The 14,893-nt window shown below is 42.3% G+C and overlaps 2 protein-coding genes across 3 annotated transcripts; both read right to left on the bottom strand.

Moving 5' to 3' along the window:
* Nucleotides 1-4,658: 4,658 nt before the first annotated feature.
* lto1 (LTO1 maturation factor of ABCE1) lies at nt 4,659-8,925 on the bottom strand. Of its 2 annotated transcripts, XM_066647899.1 has the most exons (6): nt 8,826-8,925; nt 7,658-7,736; nt 7,230-7,335; nt 6,934-7,004; nt 6,721-6,838; nt 4,659-5,687 (listed from the first exon to the last, which is right to left on the bottom strand). In XM_066647899.1, the coding sequence occupies exons 2-6, from the start codon at nt 7,714-7,716 to the stop codon at nt 5,616-5,618; spliced, it is 426 nt and encodes a 141-aa protein (XP_066503996.1). In that variant the 5' UTR covers nt 7,717-7,736; nt 8,826-8,925; the 3' UTR covers nt 4,659-5,615. The 2 variants fall into 2 exon arrangements, with proteins under 2 accessions (XP_066503996.1, XP_066503995.1); XM_066647898.1 differs by lacking the exon at nt 8,826-8,925 and having other exon boundaries at nt 7,658-8,256.
* Nucleotides 8,926-9,585: 660 nt separating this feature from the next.
* On the bottom strand, nt 9,586-13,211 carry fgf19 (fibroblast growth factor 19). The gene is made up of 3 exons (XM_066648268.1): nt 12,869-13,211; nt 11,546-11,649; nt 9,586-10,791 (listed from the first exon to the last, which is right to left on the bottom strand). Exons 1-3 carry the CDS (start codon nt 13,068-13,070, stop codon nt 10,477-10,479), a joined length of 621 nt encoding a protein of 206 aa, XP_066504365.1. The 5' UTR covers nt 13,071-13,211; the 3' UTR covers nt 9,586-10,476.
* Between the last annotated feature and the right edge of the window lie 1,682 nt (nt 13,212-14,893).

Genomic DNA, 14,893 nt, shown 5'->3' with positions numbered 1-14,893 from the left:
ATTAGAATCCACTGTGCTGACACCGATGCAATGCAGTTTTGCCAGACTGCCATTAGCCATATAGCCAATGTCACAGAGGTGTTTCTGGCATTTCAAAAACAGGAAAACCTTGAGGAAACCTTCAGGCATCCTCCTGAGCTTGTAAACTAGCCAACGCCGAGCTGAGGCTCTGGCCAACGTGCATGGTGTCGTGCCAAACACAGCCCCAGAAACACACACAAACGGAGGGTGTTCCTGTCTTATTTCCTATTATTCAGCTACGGTTCATGCTGAAGAACCTACTGTTCTTTGGTTCCAGCTGGGAACTCATTTTTGTGGTTTGCGGACCAGTTTATGTCGGTGGAATTTAGTTCACAAACTGGAATGTGAAATATGGCTGAACTAACAGACGGTGTAAGTTAAGTTCTTTGTGTGAAACATGGCTGGAACAATAGTTCCTACTCATGCATGTGTGTCTTCAACAGTAGGAGTCAGCGAAAATGCCTCTTCTAGGCCGGACCTACTAGAATGGTCCCATACGGTGGGTGGGAACAAGCCGTGATGTAATCACTCTCTAACTAGAGTCTCTTATCTGTCTCATGAGGAGAGATGACCGTTACAATGCTGTGGACTTAACCAGCTGTCTACGTAGTCTGTGTCTAGGCAGCATATGAGCACATATGTAAGAGAGTGAGTACAGGTAAGTGTGTATATGTGTGTGTGTGACTACAGAAGTATGTGTGAGTGAGTGAGCAAACCACTCCATGTTCCATGAGGTACTTTGCACCTAAAATGTGCTTGATCTTACCCTTACGTCCTTACAGTGTCCAAACAGGGTTTGATCTTACGACAAATCTGAGACGATTACAGCCCAGAACCGCCGATAGACTCAGGGTGTAAACCAACATCCACTGGTTCAGAGAAATTTATAGAGCAGGGTTTCCCTCAAGGCTTTTTAAGGCCGTTACTGTGCGGACGCCAAATCTGCCGCATTCCACAGCGCAGGGAGCTGTCAAAACACAATAAATTAATAGCATTATCGCACACTGGGCACTTTCCACTAACAAAGTGCTGACTGACCAATCAATACCAATCTTTGGATAATACTGCAGTGTACAGTAGATATCTAAACGTCTGTAGACTTCCAATATAACTAAGGTGCTTTAAGGTCATTGTAAGGTCAAGGTGCTAAGATCACTATGCCCAGTGAGGGGTATAAACCCCCACCTCACTCCAGTATCAGAACCGGACCTGACCAATGTTTCTACGCCAAGTTTACAGCTGTTACTGCAGCCAAGACGGCCCAGGTACCTGTTAATACCCTTGACTTCAGAAGAAAGTGAGTTTTAACAGATATCATAATGTTAACATAAAACTAGCCTGTTATATAGGCCTTAATAAGTGTAATAAGCGTTATCGCAGAGTAAAGCAGCCTCAGAGGCACTCTGACACACCCCCCAACCCCACCCCACCCAACACACACACCCCTCAACCCCTTCAACACAATGAAGTGGCAGAACCTTTCTTGTCTGTGCTGTGAATAGGAATTGCGCATTTATCATCCACATCATGAACTATGCAGGCAAGCAAGTGGCCCAATGCTGAGATTGGAGCTTATGTATGTGTGTGTGTGTGTGTGTGTGTGTGAGAGGGTGGGGGGTATGAGGCACCAAGGCAAAAAAAGGGAGATACTATGCCACCATTCAGCCAGGGGGATTTTTTTTTTTCTGGAGTGCCCGTCGGTTGCATTTGTCACGTCCTCCTTTCATGTCACCACTCGCCACCTGCTCCTGAAATTCCTGAACATTTTCTGAAACCTTCCAGCGTCCTCCTTCATTTTCTCGGCCTCCCTCCCTCCCTTTCGCTGGCCCCAACCACTCTGCTCCGCCAGCTGAAAGGAAACCAAAGAAACATTGCTCCTCCAGCTTTCTTTCAGCCCTCTCTCTCTCTCTCTTTCTCTCTACCCCCTCCCTCTCTCTCATGTTCATGCTCTACTGTTCTGCATTTCGAATTAGTCACACACACACACCATACACACGCCAAACTAACTCTGGCGAAGGCTCATACATAATCAATACTTGTAAAACACAGATGATGAAACAGATGCTGGCCCCAAGTCAAAGCGTCCCATATTTCCAGCCAAAAACACTGGAGCACGGAAAGGGACAGTTCAGTTCAGTTCAGTGTCTGAAACTGGACCTCAAAATGTATTCAAAAATATGAAGAAAACAGGGCCCTTAAGAACCATGAAAGACCAGGTAGACCACCGGACCTGCCCACCATCGGACACACAACACCTGACAGAGCCAAGAAAATCTAGTCCTCGCAACAGACCTGAAGCAATCCAGGAATGTTTCTGTCCATCCGTTCACTGTGAGAACACAACTCGACACGTTGGTTTAGAAAGGATGTGGATTTGTGTACAAGCCATCAATGTGCGAATCAAACACAAATCCAAGTCTACCCCTTTTTCAGACGTGAACACAGCTCTGGGTCTTAATGGGTCTGTCCCAAAACCTAGTGAGCGGTCTACATAAAGCTGTCTCCCATCTATTTAACTAATTCATGGTAAGTAATAATTAACTACGTTATAATTAAAATTGTAATAAAATGGGAAAACTACGCTGAGGCGACGCTAGCCGCTGAGGTGAGTAAACAGCCGTTGCGTGCGGTGGGCGGATGCTTTGCTCAACATACCACAAGGATTAAACCCTACAGCTGCATTCTCCCCTTGTCTAATTAGCCCTGTTCAGAACGGTCGGCTTCTGCACCTGTTCCTTTAAATGATAATGAACCACATCTAATGCTGGGGGGTGGATATGTGCTCAAATCAATTTGATGATTTATTGTACGTTACGATTATGATTAATGAACAATTGTTTTGTTTTTGTATATTTTGACCCTCACAGTTCAGTGACTCCAGTCCTAAAGCTGGGATATTTTTTCCTAATGTTGCTGGGAGCTTGTTCCTCTCTTGTTTTTTGAGCACTGTTCGTATTTGCAGTGGGATTGTGCTTTGGTCACAGACTGTTTTTTCTCATTGTTTTGACTTCTTTTGGTTCTTTGGTCGTCTCAATTAAAGTCAAAGCAAAACACATCAAACCACAGACGCTGTGTTTTTCTTTGGCACGAGCTGGATGAGTTGCTTGATCGGCCTCAGCGTTTAGGTTCTCCTCCGTGTTGCTTTCATGTGGCAGAATCACTTGAATACAGCGTGGAAGTGTGGTTTTAAAGGGACAGTACATGAACACACATTGGGGACATGACAGAATTAAAAAAAAATTAAAAATTGACATCATCAATACAGACAAGATTACGTCAACTGGAAGATCTGAATGGCGATTTGGATTATTTTTCAGTGAGTTGGCCATCCCTAGCCACAGCTCAGTTCAGAGCGAGAGCCCAGATGCGAGGACAGAGAAGCAGAAGCTCTGGATTTTAGCTGTTACTTGGTTCTCTGCTGTTTGTGGGTTGGCCAGTTCCAGATCCTTAAATTAACGCACACATGATCTATACAAGTCATTATTCTCATAGTCTGTCCTCGCTAAGATCTTCAAACATGTTTACAGGAAGTAGAAATGTCCAATAAAAATAAGCGTATATTGTTATACACTAATAATTCACATTAAACTGACCCCAACACATTCAGGATTAAACATGTGGGGAACTCTGTTTTTAAATATTCTATAAAATGTTTTTACACGAATAAATCAGTTTGTTTCACAGAGTAAAAATAGCCATTTTGATAAATACTGGTTTCAACTTATTTTCACTCAGAAAGTCCACCCGAGGTGTCACTTGAACAGAACGTCCAAGCTTTTACCCACAGACCGTACAAGAACCCACAAAGCCAGGTCACGCAGGAGCTCGGCGAGCAGAGTCCCGGCAGGGCCTCGCAGCGGCTGATTCAAGGCCTTCGGGGAAGAGCAGGGTTTTATCTGTCAGCGCTCTGAAGGTGCCGCCAGCGAGCCTGTGTTCACCTGCTGCTGCCCAGAGCGGAGACCAGCTGCCACGTCCAGCACCACCCCTCTCATTCCCTGCCAACTCCCGGCCGCCTGAATCCTGAGCTGCACCTTCGGATTGTTGGGAGAGAGAGAGAGAGAGAGAGAGAGAGAGAGAGAGAGAGAGAGGGAGGTGGGGGGGGGAGGAGAACAAAACAGCAGCGCGTCCCACAGCCCCTGCCCTCTCACGAGGGCCCCACCGCCGCATTGTTGAGGCCACAGAGGCCGTCCCCACACTGGGCCCAGGAGAGGGGCCGAACGCTATCTGTCAGGAGACTTTGCTGACCACCCGTGAAATGGTATTGAGAGCGGGACCCAGCGGAGGAATTTCAGGGGGCCCGGGCTTGGTTAACCAAAACTAACAAAAGGTAACTGGGATTTGTGCCAACAGCAGGTGTAAGCATTCGCATTATGGCTCGCAAAATCACGCTCCTCCTCTGAGGTGGGTGGGAGGAGGGGGTGAGGTAACTAATGCAAGGCTTCTGATTATATCATGAGGCACTCAACGACAGAACAGGTTATCTCTGGTGTGGCGGCACTTCTTCTGAAATGTTAGACATCTTTGAAAGTTGCTCCCACAGCAGTGTTCAAAAAAACAGAGAGAGAGAGAGAGAAAAGGAATTGTGGGAAAGAAGATCAAACACAACCTAAAAATGGTCCCTCAATGTAAGAGATCTTTATTGCAGAGTCACACCGTCAATCAACTATCACTCACGGTACAAGCTGTAATCCACATACAATAGAGATGTCAGTCAAAAGACCTGTCCTGTATTACACACAAGATTTATTATTAGTTAAAGGAACACTATGTAATATTTTGCCTTAAAATTACAGCTTCTGAATCATTGTGATGCTCCACTGAGGGTGGAGCCTCTGTTGCTGCTAGTCTGGGCTCAGCACTGCAGAAACTGCACTATGTAACTTTTGGTGGAGGTTAGGACACCACCCCCCATTGATTTCAGTACAGTGCTGAGGGCGAGAGACAGGAGCTGAAAACCCAAATCCTACCTATTGTTACTTTAATTCCAAATGAATAGACTTTAAAGACTGCATTAATAATTTGAAAAGTGTCCATGGTAACATGGTAAATACGTGTAAAAACGTATAAGAAAACTGCAGGACATTAAGCCCTGGTCTGTCAGCCTTATATTCTTCACTGACCATATGTTCTTTTACTTCTACCTCTGCAACTTCTACTTGTCCCAGCAGAGGGCGCCAGGCAGCAAAGTCCGGAGCGCCATTCTTCCACTACACCACAAGATGGCGTCCATGGGTTGACTTATAAATGAAGTCAAACATCGGGTTTACAGACAGAGGGAAACACAGCCCTGTCTCAAATCAATCTGCACACCATCAAGCATCTAGTCTTCTTCCACAGCACTCCCAAAAAACACAACCACCTGAGGTTCCCTCGACTCTTTTACATCTACACATCAACACCAAAGCTGTGTACCTCACAGTTCACTCCTAAAACCTCAAAACATCTTCACTGTTTTCCTTTAGGTCTCCACTGTTTCTAGCTTGTCACCACCACTGGCTGTGGAGCAGATGCCCATTTCCGTGTTTACTCCCTTGAAACGTGCCTCTGAGGTGGTGTGAGCCTTCCACGGCAGGTTCGAAGAAGTCTACACCCTTTCAGAATGACATTCCTGTGGATCCACCGATGTATTCCCGGAAGTCTGCCGCCACATTCACTAAAGAACATACCTAAAAAAATCAGAACATTTTATTGGCTATTAATTTGAGCTTCCATGATGATGATGATAGTGGTAATTAAATTAGGTGAAATATAAAATGGTAATCCTGACAGTTAAACATACGTGGATACTCTGGAATAATAGTGGTAGCGGCATGAATACATCTGAAGTATGCGGCAAAAAATTGAGATTTCTTCACCTTTATGCAAATAAGAAGTACGTTTCGTTGGCCAATCAAAAGCCACGTGGTATGGGCTACGTAACGACACAAGCCCCAAGCTAAACTTAGTGTGAGAAAATGGAGGAAGCTGATAACCGATATTTCAGCCTTCCTTGTCCTTTATACCTCTCTGTACAATTACAAACATGTGTTAAAACAAAACAAAGCAAGGATGAAGAGGGGTGTGGATTGGTCTGTAATATTTGTGGGGCTATTAGCACCTGTTTAATTTTTTAAATGAAGTGGGAAGTGCTGAGATTGGTTTAATCTATTACTTTATTTAATATCTAAATATAAAGTCACGGGGACCTACATACACTATGAGAAAAATAATGTATTCACGTCACATATGAATATTCAGCAGGAGCTAAAACGGTGACAGTGCCAGTCTCTCTCTCTCACACCACAGCATTTATCTCTAACTCTATTCATTTTTTTTTATTATTTTTTTTTAAACGACATGCAGAAAAGCAGACAGCAAATAACTAATCTAAATTGTTTTGCTTCTCTGAAGTGTGAACTACTGACTCACACTGTCTACTGTCACTGTTCATATTGCCTCATGGGAAAGTGAACATTATGTACTCATAAAACTCATTCAAGGTAGATTAGGTGTTGAAGTGTTCATTTCCAATGTGCGGAGCTTAAAGAACTAAACTGTAGGTGTTTGGTAACTTCTCCTAAATAAATAAATACAGAGGATAGCAACTGTATTTTAAGAGTAAATACAAAAGCATTGGTTCTCTTTCAAACATACAAACTACAGTACTGAAATTCTGCTTCATTATATTTGTAAATATAAGAAAAAAATAGTTTTCTCCACCTGTCTAAACTTGGCCCTCACTCTTTCCATGTCCTCCTGGAGGTTTTCGTACTGTGGGTCTTCGTACGGAAACTTCTGGATCAATCCAGCCAAAGACTCCACGGCTTTTAACCGTTTCCTGGGAGAAGGATCATGTTTGAAGAGAACTTACATTGTATATCTCACTGAAATGTTGCAAATCAATGTTTTCTGGACCACAAACTAAAGGTCTACCTTGCTTTCACATCCTCACTGTTTTGAAGGAGGTACTTCCATGTGAGCGCAAAGCCGTGATAAAAGGAAACCTGAAATAACGGACATATCTTTCAGGAAAAACTTACCGCTACTCAACAACACCACCGTTAAACATTATTCAGCTCAGAAGATAGGGCTTATTTATTTATTTAGCTTCAGGATAAACCACGAAAGAAGTGACAACTCAATACTGCGTACTACATGTCTTAACATGTCACTTTATCAGAAATATTTGAAGAAACAGAATGCGATGTTTTCCATTAAATATCGCGTACCTCAGCGGAGAGTTTGGCTCCGTGTAACTTCCCGTGGTTTCTGCCCTCAACCGTCCCCTGTCGGGTCCCCTCCTCAAAACCCTCACGGTATCCTTCAACATGAAACCTACAGCCAGAGAAACAGACTCGGTGACAATGCTTTGGTTAAAAACAAACAATGTTCTCGTATTTATTTTATTTAAAATGAGTTTATACTGATAGTTAAATCGAGCTGAAAGCCGAGGCAGCTATTTTCACAGGCTAATAGTGCTAGTGCTAGCCTGAGGAAATAATTAACAGAGGACACGGCTGTTACACTATTGATTTTTCATTCAGTCATGGTATATTTTACAGCATTATCAGACTACAGTATGAAAACTAACATTTCTTACTTTCAACAGCCTTGAAATGTGAGAAGCTAGTTGAAATTCAGCTTTTTTTCCGTTTACCTGTCGTCTGCCATTAGAATGGAGTCGAACAGATCCTCCGGAGGCGCCAGGACAGCCATTGTGTGCTCACAGTTGATTCCTAGGTTTTATTTAAAAAGAAATAAGCAACTTTTCTCCACCTTTTAGCTCCCAACTTGGTTACTGACACTAGAGGGACTTCTTCTCTTTCATTTCACCAGCTTTACAGTCAGCATTACCGCCTCCGTGTGGAAGAGCTTCCGTGTGGAAGACCTAACAGGCCCGACAGTAACTCCATACATCTCCATGTTTACAAATAACAATGATAAAAAATAAATAAAAACACGCAGTATGTAAAGTTAGTTTAGCTTGAACTAAAATTACGTATCGCTATTTTAGTCAAAAATCAAGGTCCTCTTTCAGAAAACAACTTCAGTACAATTGCTAAAGTAATATTACTTCAAACGAAAATATATTCTGATCTGCGCGGGAACGTCTTTTTCTTCTCCAGCTTCTACTGACTTAAAGACCGAGCTTTGGGATACATGGATTATATTTTGTTTGTATTTAGCTGAAAATTCACACAAAGTGTCACAAATAATGCATTTAGTACAAAACTGTGTGGCCCATGTTCAGCATCAGATTTCAATCGAAAATGTAATAAACCCGCTGTTCCATATCATCACCTGCAGAGGGAGCCACAGCACAACAAACTGAAAAGGTATCTGTTTCTAACAATGATAGGAACATAAATAAAAACCAGTGCTGTTGTGTGGTCTGTGAATTTTACTGTTTTTACTTCTTTCGATGTTTCGAACCCAAAAAAATCAGACCAATCTTCGCTTCCCATTTCCCTTTTCACATTTCAAAATAAAAGCGAATGGCCAAAATGTACAGGGACCGTGTGTGTAGCATAAAAGCTGCTAGTAGTGCCTACATTTCCTCATAATAGTACACTTGGACTGACATAACCATATATTACCTCTCCTAATCGACTCTATACAAACATACTGCAGTCTGAAATATAATTAGCAATTTGGCAGTGTAAACTGATGTTTGAATTACCCTTTTCATATTCACTTTTGACCTAGGAATTAAAATTAAATAAAGATTAAATACATTCAAACATATTAGGCTTAGTGTATAATTCAAAACATAATCATTTTGTTGGTAGCGCCAATATTTGTGGAAAAATAAGTGTAAAACTCACATAGATTATTTTTATTCGATCCTAGGGACATGACCCTGAAGGAGAATTGTAGTGGGTTTTATCAGAACAGTGCTCATTACACAGAGCAAGGGGAACAAATCACAAGTGTGAAACGAAAGCAGGTGAAATACCAGAACCGGTGCGAAGTGAGTTGGAGTGACTCCACAAAAACAGGTGGAGTATAATTTAACATAACCGTGTCATAACAGCTCCGCAGCAGAGATCGCTGTTTCCTAAAGGTATTGGAAAACCGACTCTTCTCAGTGAATCGTGAAGAACCGAACCGACACCTGAGCCGAACTCATTCAGTAATTCTCCATTTACGGTCTTTCACACTTTATAATGGAGTCTTCCTTATGAAATGGTTTCGAGGAATGTTCAACTGAGATCAGCTTTGTGGATTATAAAAGTACTCAGGCTGATAACAGAAATGTGATCATGAATATTTCTGTAATTGTTTCGATTAAATATTTGAACATAACCACAACCTCTGATTATTACTTAAAAAATACATGATACTCTGGCGTCTGTTCCAGGTACAGTGCAGAGTTGAGGGTCTGTGCAGATTTTAGTGCCAAGCTGTTTGGTTTGAAGCTTTAGTTTCACCTTGGAGTGTCAGATTATAATAAAAATCATCATAATTATTTGCATCAACACAAAGATGAACAAACTGCACTTCTTCAGAATTCTTTTATTTCACTCAAAGCACAGCCCTGAGCCACTGACTTTAGCAGTTTACAAAATTGTTCTGTAGAGAACTACATCTGTTTACTCCTACATACATGTACACTACATTTAGATACATTGAGTTGCTGCCTCTTGCCTTCATTATGCTCCAAGTAGCATGAATATACATCTAACCATCCAAATACTGTAATGTAAAATTTAGTGAACAGAAAAGAGCACATTTTGGATGCTGTCAGCTGCCAGCTGGGCTAGTTAAACAGTCTACTGTGATGGGCTACTTTCTGAGAAAGGGAGCTAAAGCATAGAATATCTAGTTTGCTTTTTTTTTCATAACAACAAACTACAAAAATGTATTTATGGCTGTAATAAAAGATTAACAGTGTTATATGTTTATGGTGTTGATGTGTTATTAACATTGACAAATTTAACACCTCTCCTCCAAGACATTGCTAACACATCAAACAAAATCTTGTATGAAATTTTGTATTTTTTTCACCTTCTATCAAAAATAGAGAGTCCAGCACAGATAAATACAGCAAATACAAAAGCCATTCTACAAACGGTGGCTGTCGACAGTTCTCCTCAGTGCAGTTATGGGTGCACTTAAGCATTTCACTCTAAGACTAAGCACTACAGAGAACTTCATCATCAGAAATAAATAATCAAAGCTGCAGTTGATCCTCAAATAGTGCTTTGTTGTGTATTTCATTTGAGCTTTCAACATCTGGAGTGATATAACATGAGCTCGAAGCATGTCGTCGATCCGTGTGTGTGTCTCTGTGTGTCTGTGGCAAAAATTGACTTTTGGAAACTTGATCCTCGTCTTGCCACAGTCCGGGAGTTCTGAGAGAAACAGAGTTCCTCTGTTCTCCCCTTTTAGGCCTGGCCTGTACCATTCAGCCTCCTGCCACTGGATTGAACCCCCGAGTCAGGTCTTTAGAAACTCTTTGAGCGAATCCTCTACTCATCTTTTGTTGAAGCTGGGGCTTTGAATGAATATTTGGGAGATCTTCCCAAAGGACTCCATGCTGTCTGGAGGTAGGCCTAAGTGAGGGTCCCGTTCTGGGTCAAGAGAAGGGTGCCCTTCTCTAAAGTTGTAGTCCGTTGTCTTCTGTAACAATGTATTGCCTATAGGCAGGAACTGCGAGGAGGCACTTGGGGGTCGGTTTTTCCCACCACCCAAGCTCAGGAGAGTCCCGTATTTGCCAGAGATGTAGACGTTGTAGCCGTTCGGTTGAATGTGCTCCAGAAACGAGCAGTCGTCTTTCACATAGATGTGCTACAGGAAGAAATGGAATGGGGCTGGTTAAACACATGCACGGGAAGCTCTATATACTCTCACTGGCCTATTCAATCAGTTCAGCCCTCGCTTTAGGTTCTTCAATGGCTGTTTGCCTTGTACATACAAGGGCCAAGGTTGTTATTCCTGTTTCTTTTCATTCAGCTTTTAGCTCTGTAAATGTACCCAGCAGGGGACAAAGGTCGCTCATATGACGTCACTGAGCATATTTGGACAATTTTGTAATATTAATTCCTTTATAAATCGGAACAGATTCGCAAATCACACGCAGAGGTCACTTATCAACCTCGGGGTCACTGTCTTTTTTTCTGTAGTTAATTTCCTCAAAATCCTTTTAATCCTTTTACCTTTTTTAAAATCATTGCTGTGGCTTTTCTTGTCAACGCTGATGTTGCACCCAGGTTCATTCTGGTCACTCAGGACATAACTAGCCTGGTGACACTTTCCAATTCCGAATGATGGACAAGTGTTCACAGGGTGGAATGAACCTTGGGCCGGAGAATACAGATTAAACCCCCCAGATTAATCTCCCCTGCAAAATAAAGGCTCGTCTGTCCTTCACATACAACTGGAATACTCTTTTACTCGTTTTGTGCACTGGCGCTAGTCACATTCATTCAGTTGAAGGTTCAGATTTTATTCTTCCATTTACATATTTAGCCAAATGCATGGTCTTCTAGCTACAAACCTTGTCTAAATTTCAGTTCTGTTTATTAAGAAGGGATACACTCACCGATCCATACAGCTTCCCATTCGGTTCCATGCAGAGATACCGGGAGCTTGCAACACCTCTGATGACCACACAGCCAGTTTCAACCGTGCGAATTTCCACCAGACCTTGGGAAAAAAAAGGTTGGTTCAAGTCAGTATCACTTCACAGTTATCAGATGTTGATGTCCGTCTGAACTGCTGATGGGGCTTTAGGTCTGGACGGAAGCCTGTTGTGTTTATAGGCTTACATTGTAGCTCATAGTGACTTCATCTTGTGAACCATGCTGCTGTGAATGCTAATGATACAATAACGTCAGCAATGTGAGCTGTTGAGGAAGACACAGTGGTCACGTTAGCCAAACTACTCTCGCAATGCAACTGGATGCTGCTGCTTCACCAATAACAAAATGTCAGCTGATTGGGAATAGTTCAAGTTCAAATAATCTGGATGTTAAAACTGCAGTCTGTAGCCCGTAAGCAGGAAGGTTCAGCTGAGCACAGTCACTCCCACGCGCGCTCAGATGTTCCTTCTTCGATTGACTCATGGACCATTGAGTGCTCCCGCTCAGACGCAAGGAGGGTGGAGAAATAGGACGAACGAGCAAAGTCCTCAGCCAATCAGAAGGGGTTCGGGACTTTGACTGTTGAGATTCATTGGTTGAGAAGTGTCTCTGGATTCTGTTTCATTAGATTCAACATCCTTAAGGCATGAGGAGTGAAAAATGTTCATTTGAAATACAAATAAATGGCAGCATACTTTTTTTTTTTTTTACTTTTTTTGTAGAATGCTTTTAAAATTGGCAAGTGATTTCTTCTGTAAAGGATTTAAAATGGCAATTTTACTGACGAGTAATGACATTTATGTGGGTAATAAAAATAACAAGAAAGTTTCTAGGGTGTCGTCTATAAAAAACAATATGGCCGAAATTGAATTTGGGACAAATTCCGCAATAAAAATCATGATCAGTGCACCACTGTACCTCAGGGTTTGTATCATGACACTAGACTCTACCTCTGCTTTTTCATTATTAAATTGAATAAGAACACTTTAAAAGAACTGGTTTTAATCTGCAACCAACTTTCTTTTCCAAAAACGTTCCCAGGACATTCACTTTTGGTTGTGGGAACGTTGGTTCTCACATTTCCATTTTCTCAGTCCAGTTTTCTTCTTGGTCCCAGCGTTGGAGGTACATCACACATTTAACATTTGATTCTATCGTCGTGTGGACGTTATCCAGCCTTGCGCAACGTTTCTTGAACGTCCCATTGATGTCCCTTTCTGAACTAACATATAGATCCTGTACACAGACAGAGCACCGGGGCATGGTCCCAGGCTTATACTCACTGTGTGCGCTCTGCTCGCGCGACCCTCCGACTTTGCCGTCTTTGCTGATGTGCAGATAAAGCCCGTGTTTGGCCGCGTACAGATGGCGGAGTCTGACCGCTTCCCCCCAGTCCGCGAGCGGCAACGCGGCCACCTGCGAGCCCAGCCGCGCGCCGCTGCCGCACACCACGAGTATCCCGAGCATCCGCAGCAGCAGAAGCATATCTCACGCGCTCTTAACCGCACACAGCCGAGATCTGCCCTCCCGCGTCGCGGTTCTTCAAGCACGCGCCACTGTTTTGGCACGACCCCGGGCATCTGGCCTTTTTAAATTCTGCTCTTATCTGTTCAATCGATAGGCCTTTCCCCCCTTTTGGCAGTTCTGCGAACGGGGATCATAACACACCCTCTGGATGTCCAACAGATGGCGGCTTGTGCCGCAGCAGAGCCCAGAGCAGCCCTCCCTGAGAGGCCAGAGCCAGCGCTAAACTCCACCTTCACTCCACCTTTACTGACCCCCCACTCCACCTGGAAACAACGCGAAGTCTAATAAACATCGAAATTGTCCACGGCATCCTCGTTAACTACGTTACAAACCTGCTCAGATTTATTAGCCCTGGTAAAGATGAAGGATTTTCATACTTAAAGGGTGTCTACACCGCTTTTATTTTGCATAGAAAGAAAAAAAACTGCTGTGGGTTAAATCAACTCATGTTGCCTCAGTTTGGCAACCGGGCTACAGCCGTTTACTCCTACATACAGTTACACTACAAAGATGTAGATACTGTGAAACATATCTTCAACTAATTAGAATAAATTGTGTAAATCAATGGCACAGTTTGTTTTTATATTAATTAATAAATTCAGCTATTAATTTATTCCCCAGACCCGTTGCCATGTGGAATTACTGTATTTTTTGTTTGTTTGTTTTAGAAAAATATTAAACTATCAACAAATATTAATTATGACAGCCTGAATACTGTAAGACATGAACTCCACTAATAAAATATAATCTTTAATAAACTAATTCTGGTTCCAGCTTTCTCACACTATGGCTGACAGAGCAGCTTTGCAGGATGGAGCTTTTGCATGGGTTTTAATAATAATTTCCACCATTTTCACTGCACCGTTGAGGTACACATTTCCATCAGCTCTGGTCCTGGTCTCCTCTGGTGTTTTCCAATTATAACCTTTCCATTTTGGTAAAACCTTCACAAAACAGTTTTCACACAGCTGACCAGAGACAACCAACACCTTTTGCCAAAATAAATGTTGAATTTCCTTCTGCAACAGGTTATATAACCCTCTCCACCGTCTCACCTGACCGTTCTCTTGTTGTGGCCATGTTTTCTTTCAGTTTCAGCCACATCCAGCAACTTTAGATATGAAAAGATACCTTTTAACTGCAGGTTCATTTGCATGTCTTTTAGACTGTTAGACAAATGTATAAATAAATAAAAGTTGAATCTGTCACTCTCCCCTCGTTGATCTTTTGATCTGAGATTTGTTTGTTTGCTGGGAAGTACAATGCTGGGTAAACATCCTGTAAGTTTGAGAGTCCATCATTTTCAGCAGTGAGAGTAAATACAGGAACATAACAGCCTTTTATTTGTTGATTAATTCATTTATGTATTTGGTTGATTATTCTCTCTCTCTCTTTCTCTCTCTCTCTCTCTCTCTCTCTCTCTCTCTCTCTCTCTCTCTTTCTCTTTCTCTCTCTCTCTGTCTCTCTCTTTCTCTCTCCCTCTTTCTCTCTCTCTCTCTCTCTCTCTCTCTCTCTCTCTCGCTCTCTTTCTCTCGTTCTCTTTCTCTTTCTCTCTCTTCCTCTCTCTCTCTCTGTCTCTCTCTCTCTGTCTCTTTCTCTCTCTCTCTGTCTCTCTCTCTTTCTCTCTCCCTCTCTCTCTCTCTCTCTCTCTCTTTCTTTCTCTCTCTCTCTGTCTCTCTTTCTCTCTCTCTCTATGTGTTTTTTTTCTCGGTACATAAATTTGATTATGAATTTGTTTGTTATTTATTTGTAAATCTATGTAGTTGCTTCTTTCTTATTTG

The sequence above is a fragment of the Hoplias malabaricus genome, chromosome 16, assembly GCF_029633855.1.
Source record: "Hoplias malabaricus isolate fHopMal1 chromosome 16, fHopMal1.hap1, whole genome shotgun sequence".
NCBI lineage: Eukaryota > Metazoa > Chordata > Actinopteri > Characiformes > Erythrinidae > Hoplias > Hoplias malabaricus.
This window is presented reverse-complemented; position numbering and strand designations above follow the sequence as displayed.